The 18,918-nt window shown below is 36.0% G+C and overlaps 1 protein-coding gene across 9 annotated transcripts in view; it reads right to left on the bottom strand.

The window, feature by feature from the left end:
- Positions 1-18,918, bottom strand: part of UNC13C (unc-13 homolog C) — a 182,211-nt gene that overhangs the window by 108,706 nt on the left and 54,587 nt on the right. Inside the window, exon 1 of one of the 9 annotated variants that reach the window (XM_069025436.1) lies at positions 13,797-16,820. The exons of the other annotated variants lie outside the window; for them this stretch is intronic. Within the exon in view, the coding sequence (XP_068881537.1) occupies positions 13,797-16,770 (2,974 nt within the window). The 5' untranslated portion in view covers positions 16,771-16,820. Of the gene's footprint in view, positions 1-13,796; positions 16,821-18,918 lie in introns of those variants that run through there. 9 annotated transcript variants of the gene reach the window in all.

Below are 18,918 nucleotides of genomic sequence, written 5' to 3' on the forward strand. Positions count from 1 at the left end.
GTAGGAGAGACAGAAGCATCAGTTCTCCAACTTGAGAAAAAGGAAACGTCCAAAAGGTGAAGAGAAATCTGGGGACTGAGGGAAGTTTTAAGCAAGACACTACTTGTAATTTAAGAAGCCTCACCAAAATTTGTTCATGCAACCTGTGCCTTCTTTCCAGAATATCTAACCATAACAACATTGGTAATACTGCCACATAAAGGTGCAGAATAAATCTTTGTATTATTTATGTGGAATGCAATACTTAAATAGTTTGCAAATACTTCACTGTCAGATACCTAAAGAATCACATGAATTCTACATTCACTTCACTTGTTTAAAAAGTTATATTAAAACTTGTTGAGATTTATCTTCCACAAAAAACAGAATTTTCAAAGCATGAGAGACTGATATATAAAATTTTCTTTACCTCCCTTGGGTTTCAGCCAACTTCATCTAATTTCACTATATTTCCTTTACTAGAACCTAATTTTGCCTAAATTTAGGGAGGAGAGCGACAATCAAAAATTAGGAAGGAAAAAAGGAATGGTTTTGGTTTAACTTGCTTTTTCTTTGCAGTCTCCATGTATTAAAAAAATGCACCCATCTAACGGTCTCTTTTCTCAGTAGAAATTGCATAAGGTGGGTAACTGATGCAGATTTCCCAAAAAATAGCTCTTAAGAACATCTCTTCTTTGTAACAAATGAGTGCATCTTCAGAGACAAAATCAGTTTGAAAACTTCATTGTTTACTGCTTCTGAACTCACCATGAGGGAGATAATCTGAACTGTGGAAGTGTATTCTGCGTGTATGAGATCACCAAATCAGGAAGTGCACAGAGTCATCAAGCAATTCACTTTAGTAGTCATCAGGCTGCCAGAATAGACAGCAACATTTCTTGATGTAGATAAGAAATGAACTGTGATTATGTAAGAGACCACTGAATCTATTTTCAAATCAGAGATTGAAGGCTACACATCTCAGATTATACTGCTGAATGACAATGATTTACTTAGAAGACCTTATCTTCATATAACTAATTTCTGTCATCCACACATTCAAAACACTAACCTAAAAAAGTCATGAGCGCATCTAGGAGCAGTGGAAACACCAATTCATATTGTTAACCCTTCTTACTTTAACTAGTTGTTTCTCCTTGAATTTTAATTAAAAATTCACTACATTATGAAATACCAGTAATAGCCTTCTATTGTGCCTGTATACCACAGGCCAATTTAGGTAATAGGAAGGTGTTTTTTACTAGCATTACAGGAAAAATCCTATTGCTCCTTAATTGTCGCTATTTCAGCTCAATGCAGTCCATACAGATATTTACAAACCTGCATAACTGAATGATGAAGAACAGGGTGGTCATCTAGCTACATACTACTGAAAATTATATTTACTAATGTCAAATATCGAAGGCAAAAGGAAAATGCTCAGCAGCCCTTTTTATTTTTTAAGGCACACAGTTATATTTAATTAGGTAACTAAGCATGAAATTCAATAAAATTAGTCTTTCACTTTCCTTTATTAAGTTCCAGGTATTAAAAAGCTGTATAATATTCAGCATAGCCACTAAATCCTGGCTTCTGTTGAAAGTGGTTTACATATAGGGATGGCTGGGGAATGAAGTGAAAGGGGCTTGTCATGTTTTCAATACCCTCAAATAAACCTCCTGGTTATTTTCTATCCATCTATCAGTTTAAATGTAGGTTAAGTAAAATTTCCAACAACTGTTTATTAATGCTGCTTAATTACTATTCAAACTTGGTATGAAAACTAACAGATCTTAGAAAAGTTTAACTTTACATTGTTATCAACTGTTTTCAAATTATCATAGTCCAGTTTATTCATTCTATCAGCAATGTTGCCACCTGTAACTCGTCACACAAAACAGAAATTAATCATACAAGACAACCAGTTTCTATACCCAAATTTCTGAGGGAAAAATAAATTTATAAAGAATGTTGAAAAGACGGAGTCTTCCATCATGAAAGGTATATTAGCAATGAAGATATGGAAGTCAAGACAGACCTTTGCTTTTGTAGCTTGTGACACCATCAGAAATACAACTAGCTCTGTCAGTCGGTAAAGGTATTTATATCAAAGAGGTTCAGGTGATTTTGCTCCCCAGTCATAAACCTCTTTCAAGTCTTGTGTCATTATTTCATTTCTGCACTTTTCTGAGCAGCAGAACATTGTCCCAATACACTCCTCTTTCTTTAAAGACTGCAAAAATTCAGTTTTCCACTCCCTGCCATAGCACAAGAACTGTAACAAGGTTCTAAAAATCTAAACTGTTAGAAAACCCTAGGATCAAAATTTTCCACTCTTATAAGTGTGCATTATTGCATAACACCAAATAGGAAAAAGAATTAAAGTTCATTACTCTCGCAAAGTACTATTTCAATATTTAATTCTGTAAAATGGCTGCAAGAATGTCACACTGACTGATAATTACATTGTTCCTGGGAGCAAAGCCTTCAGACAAAATACTTGCTGGAATTAGATAACAATACAGCTGCTCCATGAAAATAACATGTGTAAAGTACCCACAGTCACAAGCAGTTTGTAGTCTGAGGTGAACAATTTTAATTAGCATGTATTGCCAAGAAAGGGAAATAACAGATGAAAACCAGGTTTGAATAGAAGCAGGACATTAGAGAAGTAGATTGTCCAAAACAATGACACAAATTAAGCCATGCTAAAATAATAAATGCTGCACCCAGAAGGTATTATTGCCACTACAGAACAGAACATTACACTCTGTAAGCCCAGAGGATGCTGTATTGCTGAAGCTTATTCTAGGGAAATAGAGTATAACGCTTGAAAGACAATATTAAAGCTAGCACATCATAAGAGATGAGTGATGCTTGTCTGACAAAGAGAAGGTCAAACTTGAATAAAGCTGGGTTGACAGGAGAAATAGAATTGCTTCTAGCACTTTACTAGCAGTGATGTAGAAGAATTACTAGCGGATACATGGAGAGCCAAAACAGGAGGTCAGTTTGGTGAAGATGAAAACTGCATTTGGGTCTCTATTAATAAAGTGGTCTGCAAATCTGAAACAAAAGGACATGCTTTAAAAACATCTCTGGTGTTTAGAAACTGAGTCCCATGAGACTTCTGATGACTTTGTTTTCTATTGTTTTTCAACACCTAGTAGATACTTCTAGCAAATTCTAGAACTTACCTCCAAAAGGGTAAGTTATTGACTGTCAAGAGAACTATTTGATTACAGGATGTGGTGGGCTCAAAAAACTACCACCCTCTTGAAGACTGGGGTCTCTTGACAGTCTCTGGCTTGTCAGGATGACGGTAGGAAGACAGTGTGCATTTTAAGCACTCTCTTCTGACCCCAGAAAGCACTAAAATGATAAGGCATATGTTATCCAAAAGGGACGAAAAAGCATTTTATCTCCCTCAATACATATAATAGCAGTACATGCAACCAAGTAATTAATCAATTATTTGCTGTGAAAGCAAACGGATAATTGATTATTGCAAATCTTTCTGCATCACACAGAAAACAATGCCATGAAGTGTTTGACTTGGATCACTATATCATGGTCTGAGCTGCAAGCTGAAGTCCAGCTGTATTACTTCCAAAGAAATCCAAGCAAACAGCCCCTTGGTTTGACAACAAATGTGAGAGTATTTCCTCTGAACTCTAACAAATAATAACATGTTCCTGAATTCTTGCATTGAACATTCTTGCACTGAGACATGCAAGCTGGTTTATCCTGAGCATAGACAGAAGTGACAGCAGGGCAGGAATATTCAGTGGCAGTCTGGGACAGGGTGGTGAGCTGCTGTCCACCTTGGGCCACAAAGAACACGGTGCAACAGCAAATAGCTGAGTGCCAGAAGAGCGGATCAGAAGGTCAAAGCAGTTGGTGATGAAGACACAAGTGCTCACAGCAAAAATGTTTCGGGGGAATTGACTTCATACCAGTTCTATTTTTGGCCCTGATGACTGAAAGCCCATTAGCTGCTGAGCACATCAGACATGATCTTGAAGAGCAACATCTGGCTTGGTTGCATCACTAAAACACATAGATCCCACTCAGCCATTCCAGCAATCAAACTAAATGGGGTGAATTGGGAAGACAGAGATTTGCTTCAAAAGTGTATCCCTGTTGTAAAATAAAATGCTAATGGTGACACACACGTAAGTCATATAAACATACTACTGTTAAAGAGCAAGAATAACATGTACACCTAGGATCAGGAGCAAAGGATCAGAATGTAGTGTCTGGGCAACAGTCACATAGTTCACAAGGTATGATATTCAGAGCTGCTGTTGGTAAGAAGTTGTTTCTTCTCCTGGGGAGTTGTTTCCCCTTCAAAACATTATCTTCAGAACCCCCAAATTAGGAGGCTAAAATATTTAGATAAGCCAAACTAATCTCAAGATTCACAGCAGTGGAAGAAAAAAAAGAGTCAACGTATAATCACATACAAAATAAAAAGATGACATCAAGCCAATATCACTTACTGAGATAAGACAAAGATATCAGATTGTCTTCTGTTGATAAGCAAACTGACTTACCAGATACAAGAGAGAAAAAGACTTGAAATAATATGATTAGCATTAAAACATTAAAGAATGTTTATTTACTGTTATCTTTTATGCTATAGGTAAACTCTAAATTAAATTACAGTTTGTTTTGACTGCTTAAAATAATAAATTGGAATAATTATGCCTAAACACCAAAGAGAGACACAGATGTTAAGAGCTATAGACTGGTATGCTGGAATTCAAAGGATGACTTTTGGTACTATGGGACTTTTTTTGCTTGATAGGACATGCATAAATCCTTCTGAATTCCTCAATCCCTTTTTATAGTTAATAGAAAAAGGCATGTCTCCCTGTCCCTTACTTTTATGGTTTTTTAGAAGAGAAAATTTCACCCAAAATGCCTTTTAAAGTTCTCAAGGAAAATTCCACTACTTTATGTTTGCAGCACCCTCCTTGCCTTATGGATGCAGAGGAGCATCAGCTCCGTCCTGTTTGTGTGAAATGAAACAGGAAGACACACAGGAGAAGATTAAAAAGTGCTTCAGTTTATACTCATCCATTCATAAGTATTATTCTCTCCTGGTTTATTTTTACATTTAATAATAGTACATCCCTCACATCTGTCTGTCCTTATTCCATCTTGGTATATATGCAGCTGAAGGACAAGAATTCCTTTGGTGAGGCTGCAGATACACTGGTGATACCCAGAGCTATACACAGATTATGGGTCTGTGACAGCATTGACAAATCACTCGCTGCTGCTCCAATTATCTACTCCAGAGAAGCTACTTGAGTGTCAGACAGCAGATTGCTCTTTGCCACTGCTTATTTAGAGAAAACAGATTACAGTATTTTCTGTGGTTTTATTTTTTTCTAGCTAACTTGTGTCCTTGTCTCTTTAACACCACATTCTTCATCACAGCATCCAAGACATTTTTAAATGGCTCTATCAGCAACACAAGTGTTGATTTTCAATTTTACTAAAACTTCTGATCTTGAAAGCTATCTTAAGAATACTCTCAACTCCTCAAGGAAACAATCCTCATAGTTAGAAAAGTTCTGTCTTTACATCAGCAATAACTGGAGAAATTTCAGGTATTTCCTCCTATTAAAGTTCCTGGGAGACAACTGTCTAGGTGTTCCACTGATCACCTGGAAAATGTGCACAAGGGAAAAATCTGGTACCTGTCCCATGAAAGTAGTCATAATTTCCCTTTGGCAGCAAAACAGAGAATCTCTTTCACGCTCTCTTGTAATATCTACTTCATCAATACACCAGAGGAAGACTTGAGCCTATTTATGAACTCATGTTTGCCAAGTCATTACATTTTTAAATGCATGTCTAGATATTTTTTCAGCCTGATGCTTTAACAAGATTCCTTTTAAGCTGCATTCAAAAATTATGCAGTGGTATTTCTACTTCTAAAACACAACAATCTAAAGAAAATGCTTAGATATTTTGAAAATAAAAAATATTTTTTAATCTTGATGGTACAACATTGTGTTCATTTTCCCAGCAAAACCAGTATAAAAAACCCTTGGAACTGACCTTCATGGTCAGCTTTCCTCTTAGCTCTAGAAGCTGTAAATCTGCTTAAGGACAAAAAGAGGAGACAAACTGCATGAGTATTTATCAGTCAACATTAATTCTAAGGTCAGTGAAAATAGTGTTAAATAGTCTTCTGTTTTCATAAGGAGTAGCAGAGACTTTCTTCTTTTACAAAGGAAACTAGCAGTTCTAACAAATCACTTTTCCTAAAAACAGAAGTCATTCTCTAAACAGAAGAGGCCTGGGATGGTCTGCTTTGTTGGGGTTTTGTTTGTCTACTTGTTTTTATTAAACAGCCAAAATACGGATTTCTGCTAAACCTTCCTGATTAAGGATATCAGGGGGTTTTTGGTTTGTTGTGGTTCCTTTTGGTTTGTTGTTTCATTGGGTTTTTGGTTTTTCTTGGGGTTTTGTGTGGGTTTGTTGGCCTGGCTGGTTTATTTAGTTTCTTAGGATTAAAGAATAGGTGTAGCTATTCTAGGAAAGGGCATCTGATAACAGCGGAATTTTTTGAATCTGAGACTGTTACACAAATGCAGTTGTGACACTCATTTCCCTGATGTAATGCACACTGATTTAGCAGGAGTTACTATGCTAAATTAAACTGTTGATCTTCAATCTATTTGGTTACTATCCCATTTACAAAGAGATGCAGTATTATAATCTAAGATTTTCTGGTAAGAATGAATGCTGTAACTACAGAATTAAAACACAAAAAGCCAAAAGAACACTATTATGCTTCCTGGAAGACATACTAAACAGGTTTTTAGATAATTCTTTCACTCATTTAACCAGAGGATAAAAAGTACAGATTGAATGTGTAGCAAGCAACTGATAGAGAGTATCCTTTACCAAAGTCCCAACTTCAGAGCAGGTGGTGAATGTAACTACTTGCTTTTTCTTCACAGACAAAAGACGGATGCATCATCTTTATCACTAGCTGATTAGATTTCCTCCCATAATTTTTCAAAAGCAACCTTTCTACTAATCTATTAATCTCAAGATGAACAAACTGCCATTTTCTGTTTTAAGTCTTTTCTCCACCGAAGGACAGAAGAGAAATAGGAAGGGAAGGGTATAAAGACTTACGCCTGCCTCCCGTGAAACAAGTAGCAAGAAAATAATGCCTACACTCTCTTGTGCATGAAACAAACATATGAAGCTCAGCTCAGTCAAATCAATACACATCGGTTTATCAGCACAATCCTGACAGAATTCACGGAGTGGTTAATAATTCTTTAGAACGCTATTAGTGTCATTAGTACAAACCTCCTGTAATATTAGTGGAGGATTTTCAGAGTGCACACATACATATGTGAAAAAGGATATTCTAGAATTTTGGCTAACCAGTTTGGCTGCGGGAATATATCGTATTTGTCAGTTTCTACCAACATCATCTGAAAATATATTTTGTGTCCCCCTCCCAGCCTGCACAACTACAGCTTATTATTGCACCACCTTCCCCCCCCCAAAAAAAAAGTTAAAGACACCTATCATTTTGTTTACCTGACCAAAACACAGACACAAACATGGTGTTGAGAAAGAAAGCAAAGACAGTTGAAAAAACTGGATTATTAAATTCCTGTGGTTCATTATCATTCCAAATACAGCACCAAAATAAATTCCTCAACTTGCAGTAATCTTGTTTCCTCAGTACCACACATTTATAAAAATGTATACCAAGAATCACCATTTCTTCCCCAGCCTGCTTGCACAATACATCTGTTCCACTGTGACCACCCGATGTGACCAAAGAAAGGAATTTACAGTGATGAAAACTCTGGAATCTGCCTGTCTACCTTATTTACATATGAAGAGAAGAGCAATAGATTAATCACATTCTGTTGAAAAGTATTTTTTTCCCAAATCCATCTCTTTATAGATGACACATTAGGTGGATATATATTCATTTTCCTTAAGCATTGCAGATTAACTCTATCAGCCACATGGAATACACAATCAGTCCTTATATTAATGAAGTAATTTATCACTCTTGTGAAAATAACCCAAACAAACCATAAATAAATAAGATGTGGGAAAACCAAACAAAACCTTGTATCACTGAATACTGCAGCTCCAATGCTGTGAAACAGAACAGAAAATCTTGGGGCTTGGTACAGCTGTTACCTCTTATTAACTATAAGTGTTTCTGCCTGGGCTATTCTTACCCAATGATGCAAAGAATAATTGCAGTATGCTCATTCATTCACTTTTTTTCCCCCATCAGACTCTACCTGAGATTAGAAAGATGCAAAATGCCATTGGGCTGAGTGCAGGGAAAGCATCTCAAAGAGACCACATAAAAAAAAGTTTCATTCCTTACTTTGAACAAGCTCATGCTAAACTTACAGGAAACTTGAAAATGTGGCCACAACTCAGCTTCAAGCCTTTTTGGGGGGATTCTGGGTTTACAGTAATGTACACCTTAACTGTATAAAGTGTGTCCATACTATATGAACTTAAAGCTGCATTAGGTCAAGACAGTTTAGACTTAATTATGCCTAAACTTTCAATAGTGCCACAACACCAACATTATATGTTAAAGGATAAGAAAAACCCGAACTTTATATTTAATTATTAACAACTAAATACTTGAAGAAATAAGATGTAATGAGAATAGAATGAGATTACATTTCAAAGAATTCCCAAAACATGACAAACTGTAACTTTCACTGTAACAAAAGCAGATTGATTAAAAAGAGCAAAAGATGACTTACCAACAATCTCTTTTACAGTATCTTATGAAGAAGACTGACTGGCATTAGCTGTTAGTACTGGTCAGTGAAAGAACAGGCATCTCAGTTTGTCATAATAGATGCAAATATACATGTTCTATCTTTATTAATTGCTTCAGTATTTTAAACACTAAACTAAAATTCTACCATCTGTCTAGTAAATCCTTCCCTTCCCCAGTTTGCACCAGCAGTCTGAGAAGGAACTTTATTTTTACGGAAACTCCCCCCAAACAACCCTAAATGCAACTCACCCTATTTTAATCAGTCAGTGTAGTTACCTCAAACAATAAAGAAATAAAATGGGATATATACTTACTTTTAATTCCTCTTTGTACAAACAGTGGTCCTTTCTTAAAGCCCACCTCCCAACACAGTTAATGTAGATTGCATGCAGAAGAACTCTTTAATATAAAAAACCAATTTAACTTCTAACAGGCTTTTTATTTCTCCATTACAGTCACCACCAGCAAGTAATGAATTTTCATGACCAAGGTAAGGTTTTTATTTATCCTATTTCCATCTGAACGGCTATAAAATGACTGATTAATTTACTAAACAGTACCAGAGCAATTGATTTTCATCTGGCCCACAGCACTGATCATTTCAAGTCCAAATCCAAGGCTTACATTCATGTAACAAAAGCAGTACAACACTTTTATCAAAGCTATTAGTTACAGGTAACTGTGCACCTATGCAAGTGTATTAAAACCAAACACAATGGAGGTAAGATACAGGAAAAAAAAGTCCAAGTACCACAAGACAAGGTTAGGTTAACTTCTAAAGCCTTTACTCTTTTAGAAAATACAGCTGACCCAGGCAATTCCAGCAAACAGTTTTTATAAAAAGGCTAGAGAAGCTGTCCAAATAAGAAAATATCTACTTATTTCAAAAAACCCATAGTTTGAATAGTCATAGTTTGAAATATGCATTGAAATAAGCTTACTTATTTTACTGGTAGCTTTTCTTAACATGGAACCCAATGACCATACCACCAGGGCAATGAGGTAATACATTACTGGTTCCTTTGGTTTCAGATGTTAGCATAAACAAAATAAGGTTCACATTCATCTCTAAGTTCTAAGTTGTCTAAGTCAGACACCACAAAGCATAATACAAATCCTTCCTAGACAACAATAGAAACACTTCCCTCCACTGTTAAAGAGGCAAATCCAAATCCCTGTGCCCTTATACACTGCACATGTGTATAAATGAGTTCACCCATCTTGACATCATTAACAATCTACAGGTTAGTCTTTGCCTGAAAATTCAGACCAAAGACATTTGAAAATCTGAATGATTTTTAAAATCTAGCATATTAACTGATGACCAAGATCTTCAACAACTGCATCAAGAAGCTACTGCTCAAGCTACTATCCATAGAAAGAGTTTATGTTATCAATAAAAGCAACTCAGAAGAGTGCATGCAACTCTGGAATCTTTCCCAGAGGCTTAGTTTCACCAGGACAGAAAATTGTGCTTATGCTAAGGCACCTGTAAAAGATAAGATAGGGATGGGATGGAATGGAAGAAGACAGTAGGGAAAAAGAAAGCTAGAAAATAACAAGTGAGGACTAGAACAATGAATAAAAGTGTAAGTCATTCTCAATTACAGTGTACAAAGAAACCAACAACTGGTTAGCATTTCTTGGAGTTTTTTCAAGCCGTCAATCCTTCCTTTAATATACATGCATCCTCATGACATCTCTATATGCTCACAGAACTTTAAATCTGAGGATTACTCATGTCTCCTCTTATTCATATAACCTAGTCATTCCAGTATGTCTCCAAAAACATTTTGTAATAAATAATACATAAGCAATCAGCCCAGAGTATATTTTTCCCTCCAGCTAGTGACAGAGAATAGGACTATCTTATGAGCTTCTTGTGCACTAATAAATTATTCATGTACCAAAGATTTATTGACCTTACCTGATGCCTTACTAGAATGAAAGTCATATTCTCAACCCTTCTTTTGTATTAAATTGGAGAACTAACACTGCTGTATTATATAATTATATCTCTGCTTAGACAGATTGTTGGCTACCTGCTCCTGCTTACATGGAGGGATGAAACAATTAATTAAAGAATAGGTTATGTTTTGGTTATATAATTAAGACTAATTCAAAGAACTTGTTCTCTTTCTAGTACTTTTCCATCCAAAAGTAAGAAATCAGAAGTTGACTGTGAATCAGTTACAGGGATAAGAGAGGGAAAAAACCCAAAAAAATTCATAGAAGTCATGTAATCCCTAGAACAGCTATTAGTCACTTTTAAAAAAAGTTATTATTGCTTCTGCAAATATTAAAATGAAGATAGAATACCTTGAACAACTATTTGCTTAAATGATAAGCTAAGTATTCTCTGGGCATGCCTAATTACACACAAAGAAAAGGAGGCAGGTTGCCAAAACGGAGAAGCTACAAAATGTGTTTTTTGAGTTTTATAGAACTCCTTTAAGAACTGATTTACAAAATGTTTTTTTCCTAGAATATGTGCCATTCAAGTAATAAACAGAAGTTGAAGGTGTTTTGTCTTAGCAGACAAAGTAACACTAAGAAGATATCCTTCTTCAAAGGTTGCATACAAAGTATTCAAAAATGCATTTCTGTATCACAGAAGAGCTGAGAGTGGAAGGGAACTCTGGAGGCCTTGTCTAAGAACCCTGCTCAAATCAGGCCACCCAGAGCAGATTGCCCAGGACTATGTCCAGATGGATTTTGACTATCTCCAAGGACAGACATTCCATCTGTGGATTTCATTATCTGTGAATAGACTGTCTGTAGTATCCATTATCCAGCTCACTGAGAGTAAGTGGAAATTAAAATAAAGATATGGCTCCAATAATACTACATGTCACTCAGCAGAAATAGTTTTCAGGTAATATATTCTTTGAGTAGACTACTCCAGCTAGAAAATGTATTTTGCAAGTTTTAAATTCTGAAGAATGGTTAAGTGTTCTGCAGATATCAAGGTAAGAATATCATATTCATCCATTAGATATAAAAACACGAAAGACTGTTTTGCTAAGAGGTATTGCTAGGTGTGCTACAGGACCTGAAGATACATTTGTAAGAAACCAGCTGGTGATTGCTGAGGCAGAATCCCTGACTGAAACACGTCCTCCTTGATGGCATGGAAAACACAGTAGAAAGAGGAAGCAGAACTGTTACTCAAGAGTGAATGCACACTGTTCTCAGAATAAGCTGAGCAGCAGTGTGTTGTAGTTGTTCCTTTGTAAATTCCCCTTAACTTCCTCCTGTATTCCCGTTCTCCTTTACTTCCCTTCTCTTTTATAATAGCCTATATTATCCTGTGGAAACAAATGTGGAAGTCCTGGTACGACGTCTCATAACCATGCAGACACTCTGCCCCATAGACTACAACAATAATACATTTTCATAAACTGGTCTTGGTGTCAGATGGATTCTCTGTAGATATAAGAACTGTTTCAGCTACTCAGAAGACAAAACGTCTATAGATTAAGAGACTGAAAGAAGCCTTTCACCTGCTGGGTTAAAAGAACATACATTTAATTTCTAGAAGCAACTGCTTGGAATGCATCGAAGTTAGTTCTCATTTTCTAACAACCAGTTATCTACCAATGCACACAAATGCACACACTTCAAATAGTGGAATCAATTTGGGTCTCAAAATTTTGGGTCTTCCTTGTGTGCTTTCTTTAATTAAGTCCTCAGAGCATTATATTACTGTACAATGACTACGTAAAAGGAATGTGGTTCCCCTCTCTCGTACCTCATAAAATCAGAAAAAAGTCATGAAAGTACTATTTATTGATAGCTGTCCCTTCATATACACACCATCTAGTATCTAACAGTACTGTGGAAAATTACCTGCAAAATACAAGTATACAGTTGAGTGTCATTATTTAAATAAAAAAATAGACTTCAAAGTAAACTCTACAACTATCAATATTTAAATGCTTTTGTAACATACTTTCAAGATGACTATATATTTATTGTAAAAGAAGTGCTATAGTACACCTCAAGCTCCTTACTAATGAATACAACCTTTGGCTAAAGGCACAGTTTTTCATCTTTAAAATGAATGTATTAGATGATTATTTTTCCAAGGCAGATAAAGGAAAGATTCAGTCAAGGTGACAATTACCATCTGGCTAGCTACAGTCATTATGATGCTCCCAATTAAATGTACAATATTATAACCAATGTTATTAGCATTACAGTGAATGTTTACATTGAATATCACCATATCTGTATATTACTAGAGATATTAAAGTTATATATATGACTGTCTGCTTTGAAGTCTGAAAATACAACAGATAAAAATCATTAATAAATCAGCGTCAGCGTCAACACCTCTGTGAATTTAGTTCCTTACTAAAGCTTCTTCATACATGGATGCTACCATTTACACTCTTGTTTTTCTTCCACACCCTAGACCCTTCTCACCCCATTTTGGGGACTGACTACTTCTCTGAGAGCTTACTGGGAGTACAAATAAGGACAGAATCAAAATAAGAACTGACACAAAATCAGTTTAGACTTTCACTCTTGTAAGTACAGGTTGCATAGGGAATGGAGAACACTGCTCATCAGGATGAGTATAGAACCAACCATGACTTGAAAACTGGTAAGGAAAGCAAGACTGTAATATCTGAACACTCTGTATTACTCCTGTAAATATTTACAAAACTATGAGAAAACCAAGAACAGCGTACTATTTAGTTCTTTTTTTAAGACTCAAACCTTGTGAAATTTAATTTTCAAGTTACTGAAATTCAAAGAAATACAGTTACTTACAAGCATGTCTGACTAAACACATTCAGAAAACTCTTTCAAAGCAAAACTGTGAAATTTAACTTTTTGATTTCTGTGGAACTATTTCACCCTCTAAACAAAACCAGACATAAGCAGAATTTTTTCTACTGAATTAAATGGGAGCAAGATAAGGTACTATACAAAAATTGATGTCCAACTCTAGTGAGAACAATGTTTTACTTAAAAGACAGTATTAAAATACTATTACCTCCAGCAAGGATCTTCTCCTCCAAATCATTCATTTGTTTCTTGTATGCTTTTAAAGCAGCTTCTTTAAATGATGGTCGTATTCTTTTTTTCTTTGGAATTTCAGTAACTTCAGTAATCAGCTCTGGGACATTCTGATTTTCATCTTCCCTTATTTCTACTTCAGGAGCCATGTCACTTTCAACTTCCAATATCTGTTCACTGATCACACTGTCAAACTGTGTGTCATATTGCTCCTCTGGTAGCATTGCATATGGAGTTTCATACAAAGACTGGTCCAGTTCATACTCTTGGACCTGCTCACTAGTTTCACTACTATTAGTTCTATTTTCTAGTTTAGCAAGGACTTGTTCCATTACTTCTACATAGTCTGTTTCATTCTCACCAGATGGTTCAATTAAGTCTTCCTCATACTCTGCTTTGTAGCAATAAGGCTCAGCATAAACATCAGAATCAAGTGTTGTACTTGACTCATTTGCAGTAGACTGAGATAAAGTTCTAAACCTTCCCATAAAAGATGATCCACTGTCTTCATACCCACTTAAACTCTGCGTACTTTTATTCCAGACTACTTCTAAAGCTGACTTAGCACGCTGAAGTGTAGATCCAAACTTAGGAAAGCTGAAAGTCTTATCAGAAAGATCTATGCTTAATCGGCTATGCCATGATTTTGGGGCGGTTTCCTCTGAGTCATCACTTGGTAGTTCACTTTGACTTCGGTACATCATAGGCAATCTGTTTTGATTCTGATAAGAGGAGATAGAATTTGTTTCCTGATAATCATCATATTGACCAGTCCACTGACTTTGTGTTTCACTGTCAAGCCCTGGACATGATGGAGAAGTACCATCTAGAGTGAAATCATAGCTTTCAGTATCATACTGGGGGTCAGAACTTTGGCCCTTTCCAAAATCTCTCTGTTGGTCTGAAGGGCTGCTCATATCATACACAAAAACTTCCTGTGTGGATGAGTCTAGGCCCAAATCTGCCCCTTGTTCCAACTGATTCCAGTTTTTCCACGGGGAAAGATCATCCTGTAAAGAAAGTTGACTATCATCATACTGGTTTATGTCTCCAGATACACAGATTATTCCATTGCTTACTCCACTATCAACAGTTTCTATGTTCCCTGCTCCATTTTGCTCTGGATACTGTTGCGTGTCTTGGGCAAAAGTCTGTTCCTGGGAACTGCCATACCAGTTTAGAGAATCATCTTGCCTTCGTTGCCAAAGTTCCCGATCAGAGGAGGATAACAGTGAACTGCCATTTGTTCTGCTAAAGTACTGGTTTTCTGAAAAATCCTCAGAGTAAGACTGACACAATTTTGAGAAATCTGATTCTGAACGGCTAAGCTTTGGTGTTGCAAAGTCATTCTGTAAATGCCATAAAGGAGTCACATCTGAATAATAGGTCTTTGACTGTTTTTCCATAGTGTCAAATTCTGGTGACTGACTGTCATAACTTCTTCTGTGTGAAAAGGTGCTATTGTCAGCAGTTCTGTCAAGGTCTTTAGTGTTTGGGGACTCAGTAGTCCCCTTTGTAGCGCTTGTTTTTATTTGATGTGCTGATTTAGATATCTTTGCATAACTGTTCTTATTTATATCTGATTCCAAGTCTTTATCACTGTCAGGTGACTCCCAGTCATGCATTTTAGATTTTGTCTCCACAGTTAAAAGTTTCATATCCATGCTTTCATATGTCTGAGAAGAAGGCAGTCCTCTTTCTTTTTTGTCTTTTATTTCATTGGAAAATATATCTGTAGAAATTCCAATGCCAGTCCCCTTAAGTTTATAAGACTTTTTTAAAATCAAATCTCTCTGTTGTGATGACTCAAAGTAAGCAAGAATGGGTCTTGGCTTTGCATTTGGACAGTCTCTTTGCTGCCCCAGCCTTTGGGCAAACTCAATTTTAATAGTGCTTTGTGCCTCTGAGAACCCCATTTTTTCCATTAATATTTTGTAAACTATGCTTTCAGCTTTTTCAAGCCGCTCTTCAGGCACATTTAGAAACCTAAGACTTGCTTTGTTTCCTGGATGGCCTATCTGCTTAATGTAGTCATGTATGTCCCGAGTTTCTCTTCTGGACTGTACAAATCCAGTTCGTAATTGTTCAATTTCATTTTGCACAACTTCTACACTACTAGAAATTTCATCAATTGATTGTTTCAGAGCATTAACATGCCCTCTTAGTTCAGAGAGTTCTGTTTCAATTTGACTTATTCCCTGAAGCTCTTTAAAGATCATTTCCATAACATCATGGGTTTGGCTAATACAACCTGTTGAACTAAAGCCAGGTTCAAGAGTATTTGATTTCTGGTGACGGCCAGTTCTGTCTAGAGATTTACTTCTTAATCCCCATGTTTTCTTCCATGAACTTAGCTCTGAGTCTGATGAGACGCATTCTTGGCTCTTTTTCCATTTCCTCAGTTTTCGTAAGGCTCCCAGCTTCAGTGTGTGCAAAGTGCGTTCTCCATCTGAACTTCCATCAGAGGCTGCGAGGCTGCTTAAGCTTTTCCTGTTGCGTCTCACAGGCATTGTGTGGGATAAGTATTCGTTTTTCTTGCTATTAGTTTTTACTTCACTTAAGGACTCAGAACATGAGCTCTCATTTGAAGATAGGTCTGGAACTATATCTTCATTATTAGTGTTTGCTACAAAAATGTGCCTTTGCAGTCCATTGGCAATAGCAACTCTGTAACTGAACGTTGGAGAAAGTGAAAATTCTTTATTGCTTTCCTCTTCTTCAGTTGATAAGTTGCGAGCAGATGGGCACTTGGCAATCTTTTTAACAGTACTTTTTAAAGTATTTGAAAATTTTGGATTTTTTGTTTGTCCAATCTGAGTTAAGTCTTGTTCCTTTTTGCTCTGACAACTCTCTTTCCTTTTTGTACTATTTCCCGATTTCTTTGTAAACATTCCTTTGCAAATCTTATATATGTAAGATAAGATCAGGCTCTTGAAGAGGGCAGAAACCATGGAGTGTAATTTATTTTAAGCTGTCTCCACGAAACACCATTTTTGATCCAGAAAAGTATTTGTATCTCCAAAAGGATCATCAGCAAATGTTTCAATGAAGACTACAGCCACATAAACTACTGATATTCTGGAATAATGTGACAGAAAAGTACAAAACAAAAAATCACACATCTGCTTGATCAAAACAAAATCCTGAAGAGGTTTTGTATGTCTTGCAAAATCTCATTCTGTTGCACATGGCTTCTTGAAGTGTCTAAAAAGGAGGGAATGACATTACAATTGCTGCCAAGCAAACTTATCATTCAATAATACTGATGATGTTTCAACTAGGTTACAATGAAAATGCAGATGATTCCCCATAATTTTCTGAATAGACTGTTTCATGAATAATTGAAGCTGAAAACAGTTGTAGGCAAATATTTTTAACAACAATTAACAAGCTAAACTTATTTCAAGGCTTCTTCATTCAGTTTAATTCTCTGACTTTAACAAAAATATTCAGTTTAAATGTTCTCTGCTTTCTTGCAGAGTACTGGCATTACAATTTAGATCCATATGATATATGGCAGTGATCAAAAAACCTGATAGAGCAACAAATGGTTACTAGCTAGTAAAACAGAAGTAGAAAGTTCTCTCTTGCTTTGTCATTTGGAGCAAGGTAGGATTCAGGTACAACAAGTGAGTATTGTATCCACGAAGTACTGTTCTATCTTAAGACTGAATTATGCACATAACTATGGTTTGTGAAATAAGTGCATTAATACCAGACTTTAACGTGCTATGATAAGCCAGGACTCAAAAGTGGGCTTATCTTCATGGTTTCTCCTCTTTAAGAAGTAAAAAGAAAACAACATATAGAAAATAACAGAAAATAATGACAACTGATGGAAATTCTCATCCAGGTTATTAAATTTAACATTGCTATGGTCACAGAAAAAACACAGAGAAAGAAACATGATTTACAAGTCACAGGACAGAAACAGGTGCCATTACAACAGGAAAATCATCTGATCTAAAAGAACTCTAGGAAGATTTTATGAGGTATCTGGAAATTTCTATTCCATAAAACAAAAGTTTGTATTCCATTAGAAATGTAGTCAATAAATTTTAAGCATGTAAATGTACTTTTTCTGTACAGCATATCATTCACCTCCCAGTTTCATAGCTGCAGAATAAAAACAAGGCAACCAGCTCTGAAAAATCTAGCTCTGAAAAATCCAGTAAAGAAGTTCTTAAAATGGCCATTTTGATTTCTAAAGCAGCTAAAAATTCTTTGGCAGAATAAGAAGTCTGTTTAGATATAGGGTATATAAAGGGTTAAAAACTGCTCTGTGGTGTCTTAAGAGTAGAGAACATGAACTGTCCTTGTCTGCAAACAGCCTGGCACTGTATGAAACATTATGGTTCACTCACACACCTCCAGATCTGGTCTTTGCATTGCATAGTTTATTTTCGTTGAGCTTACTATTATACTCCATATATTTATTCATTACATATATACACACATGAAATGGTAAATAATAAACACTAACCCCTGATTCATACTGCAGCAGCAAATGCACTGTGCTGCATAGAGCACAAGCAAAGCTGCTAAAAGCCTGGTTGGCTTCTGGAATCCTGGAACAGAGGATGTAAACAGACTCATTTCTTTTCCAGTTATAACTAAATTGGGATGCAGAGTGAGCTAAAGAATAGAAAACATCCTTCAGTCTTCCCAAAGTGGCTATTTATTATTTTATAAAAAGGTGAAATATCTGTGGGACATGAATCACATTTTTAACGCATATACATCAGCATAGTCCTTGCCACTTCTTTTTCTTGTAGGCTTATGCATAAAGTCAGAGTATTAAGCGTGAATTAAGAGCAAGCAATGTTTGGAAGCAAAAGAATGCTCAGTGAGACTGCATCCAATTTTCAAGGAATGCAAATGACATCTCTCAGAATATTGAAAAGTTTTCACTAGAGCCAAGGCTGCCTTGTTTTCACATATTGTTAGTGGAGAAAGGAACCATCCTGGGACACTTTTCAATGTCAAAAGCATGTTTCTAGATGTAGAAACACTAGTTAACCATTCAGCTCTTACACTGAATGTTTGTAACCATTTATTGAACAAGATTTGAAGTGTGACTGCCTACGCCCTCTGCCCAC

Source organism: Aphelocoma coerulescens, chromosome 10, assembly GCF_041296385.1.
Source record: "Aphelocoma coerulescens isolate FSJ_1873_10779 chromosome 10, UR_Acoe_1.0, whole genome shotgun sequence".
NCBI lineage: Eukaryota > Metazoa > Chordata > Aves > Passeriformes > Corvidae > Aphelocoma > Aphelocoma coerulescens.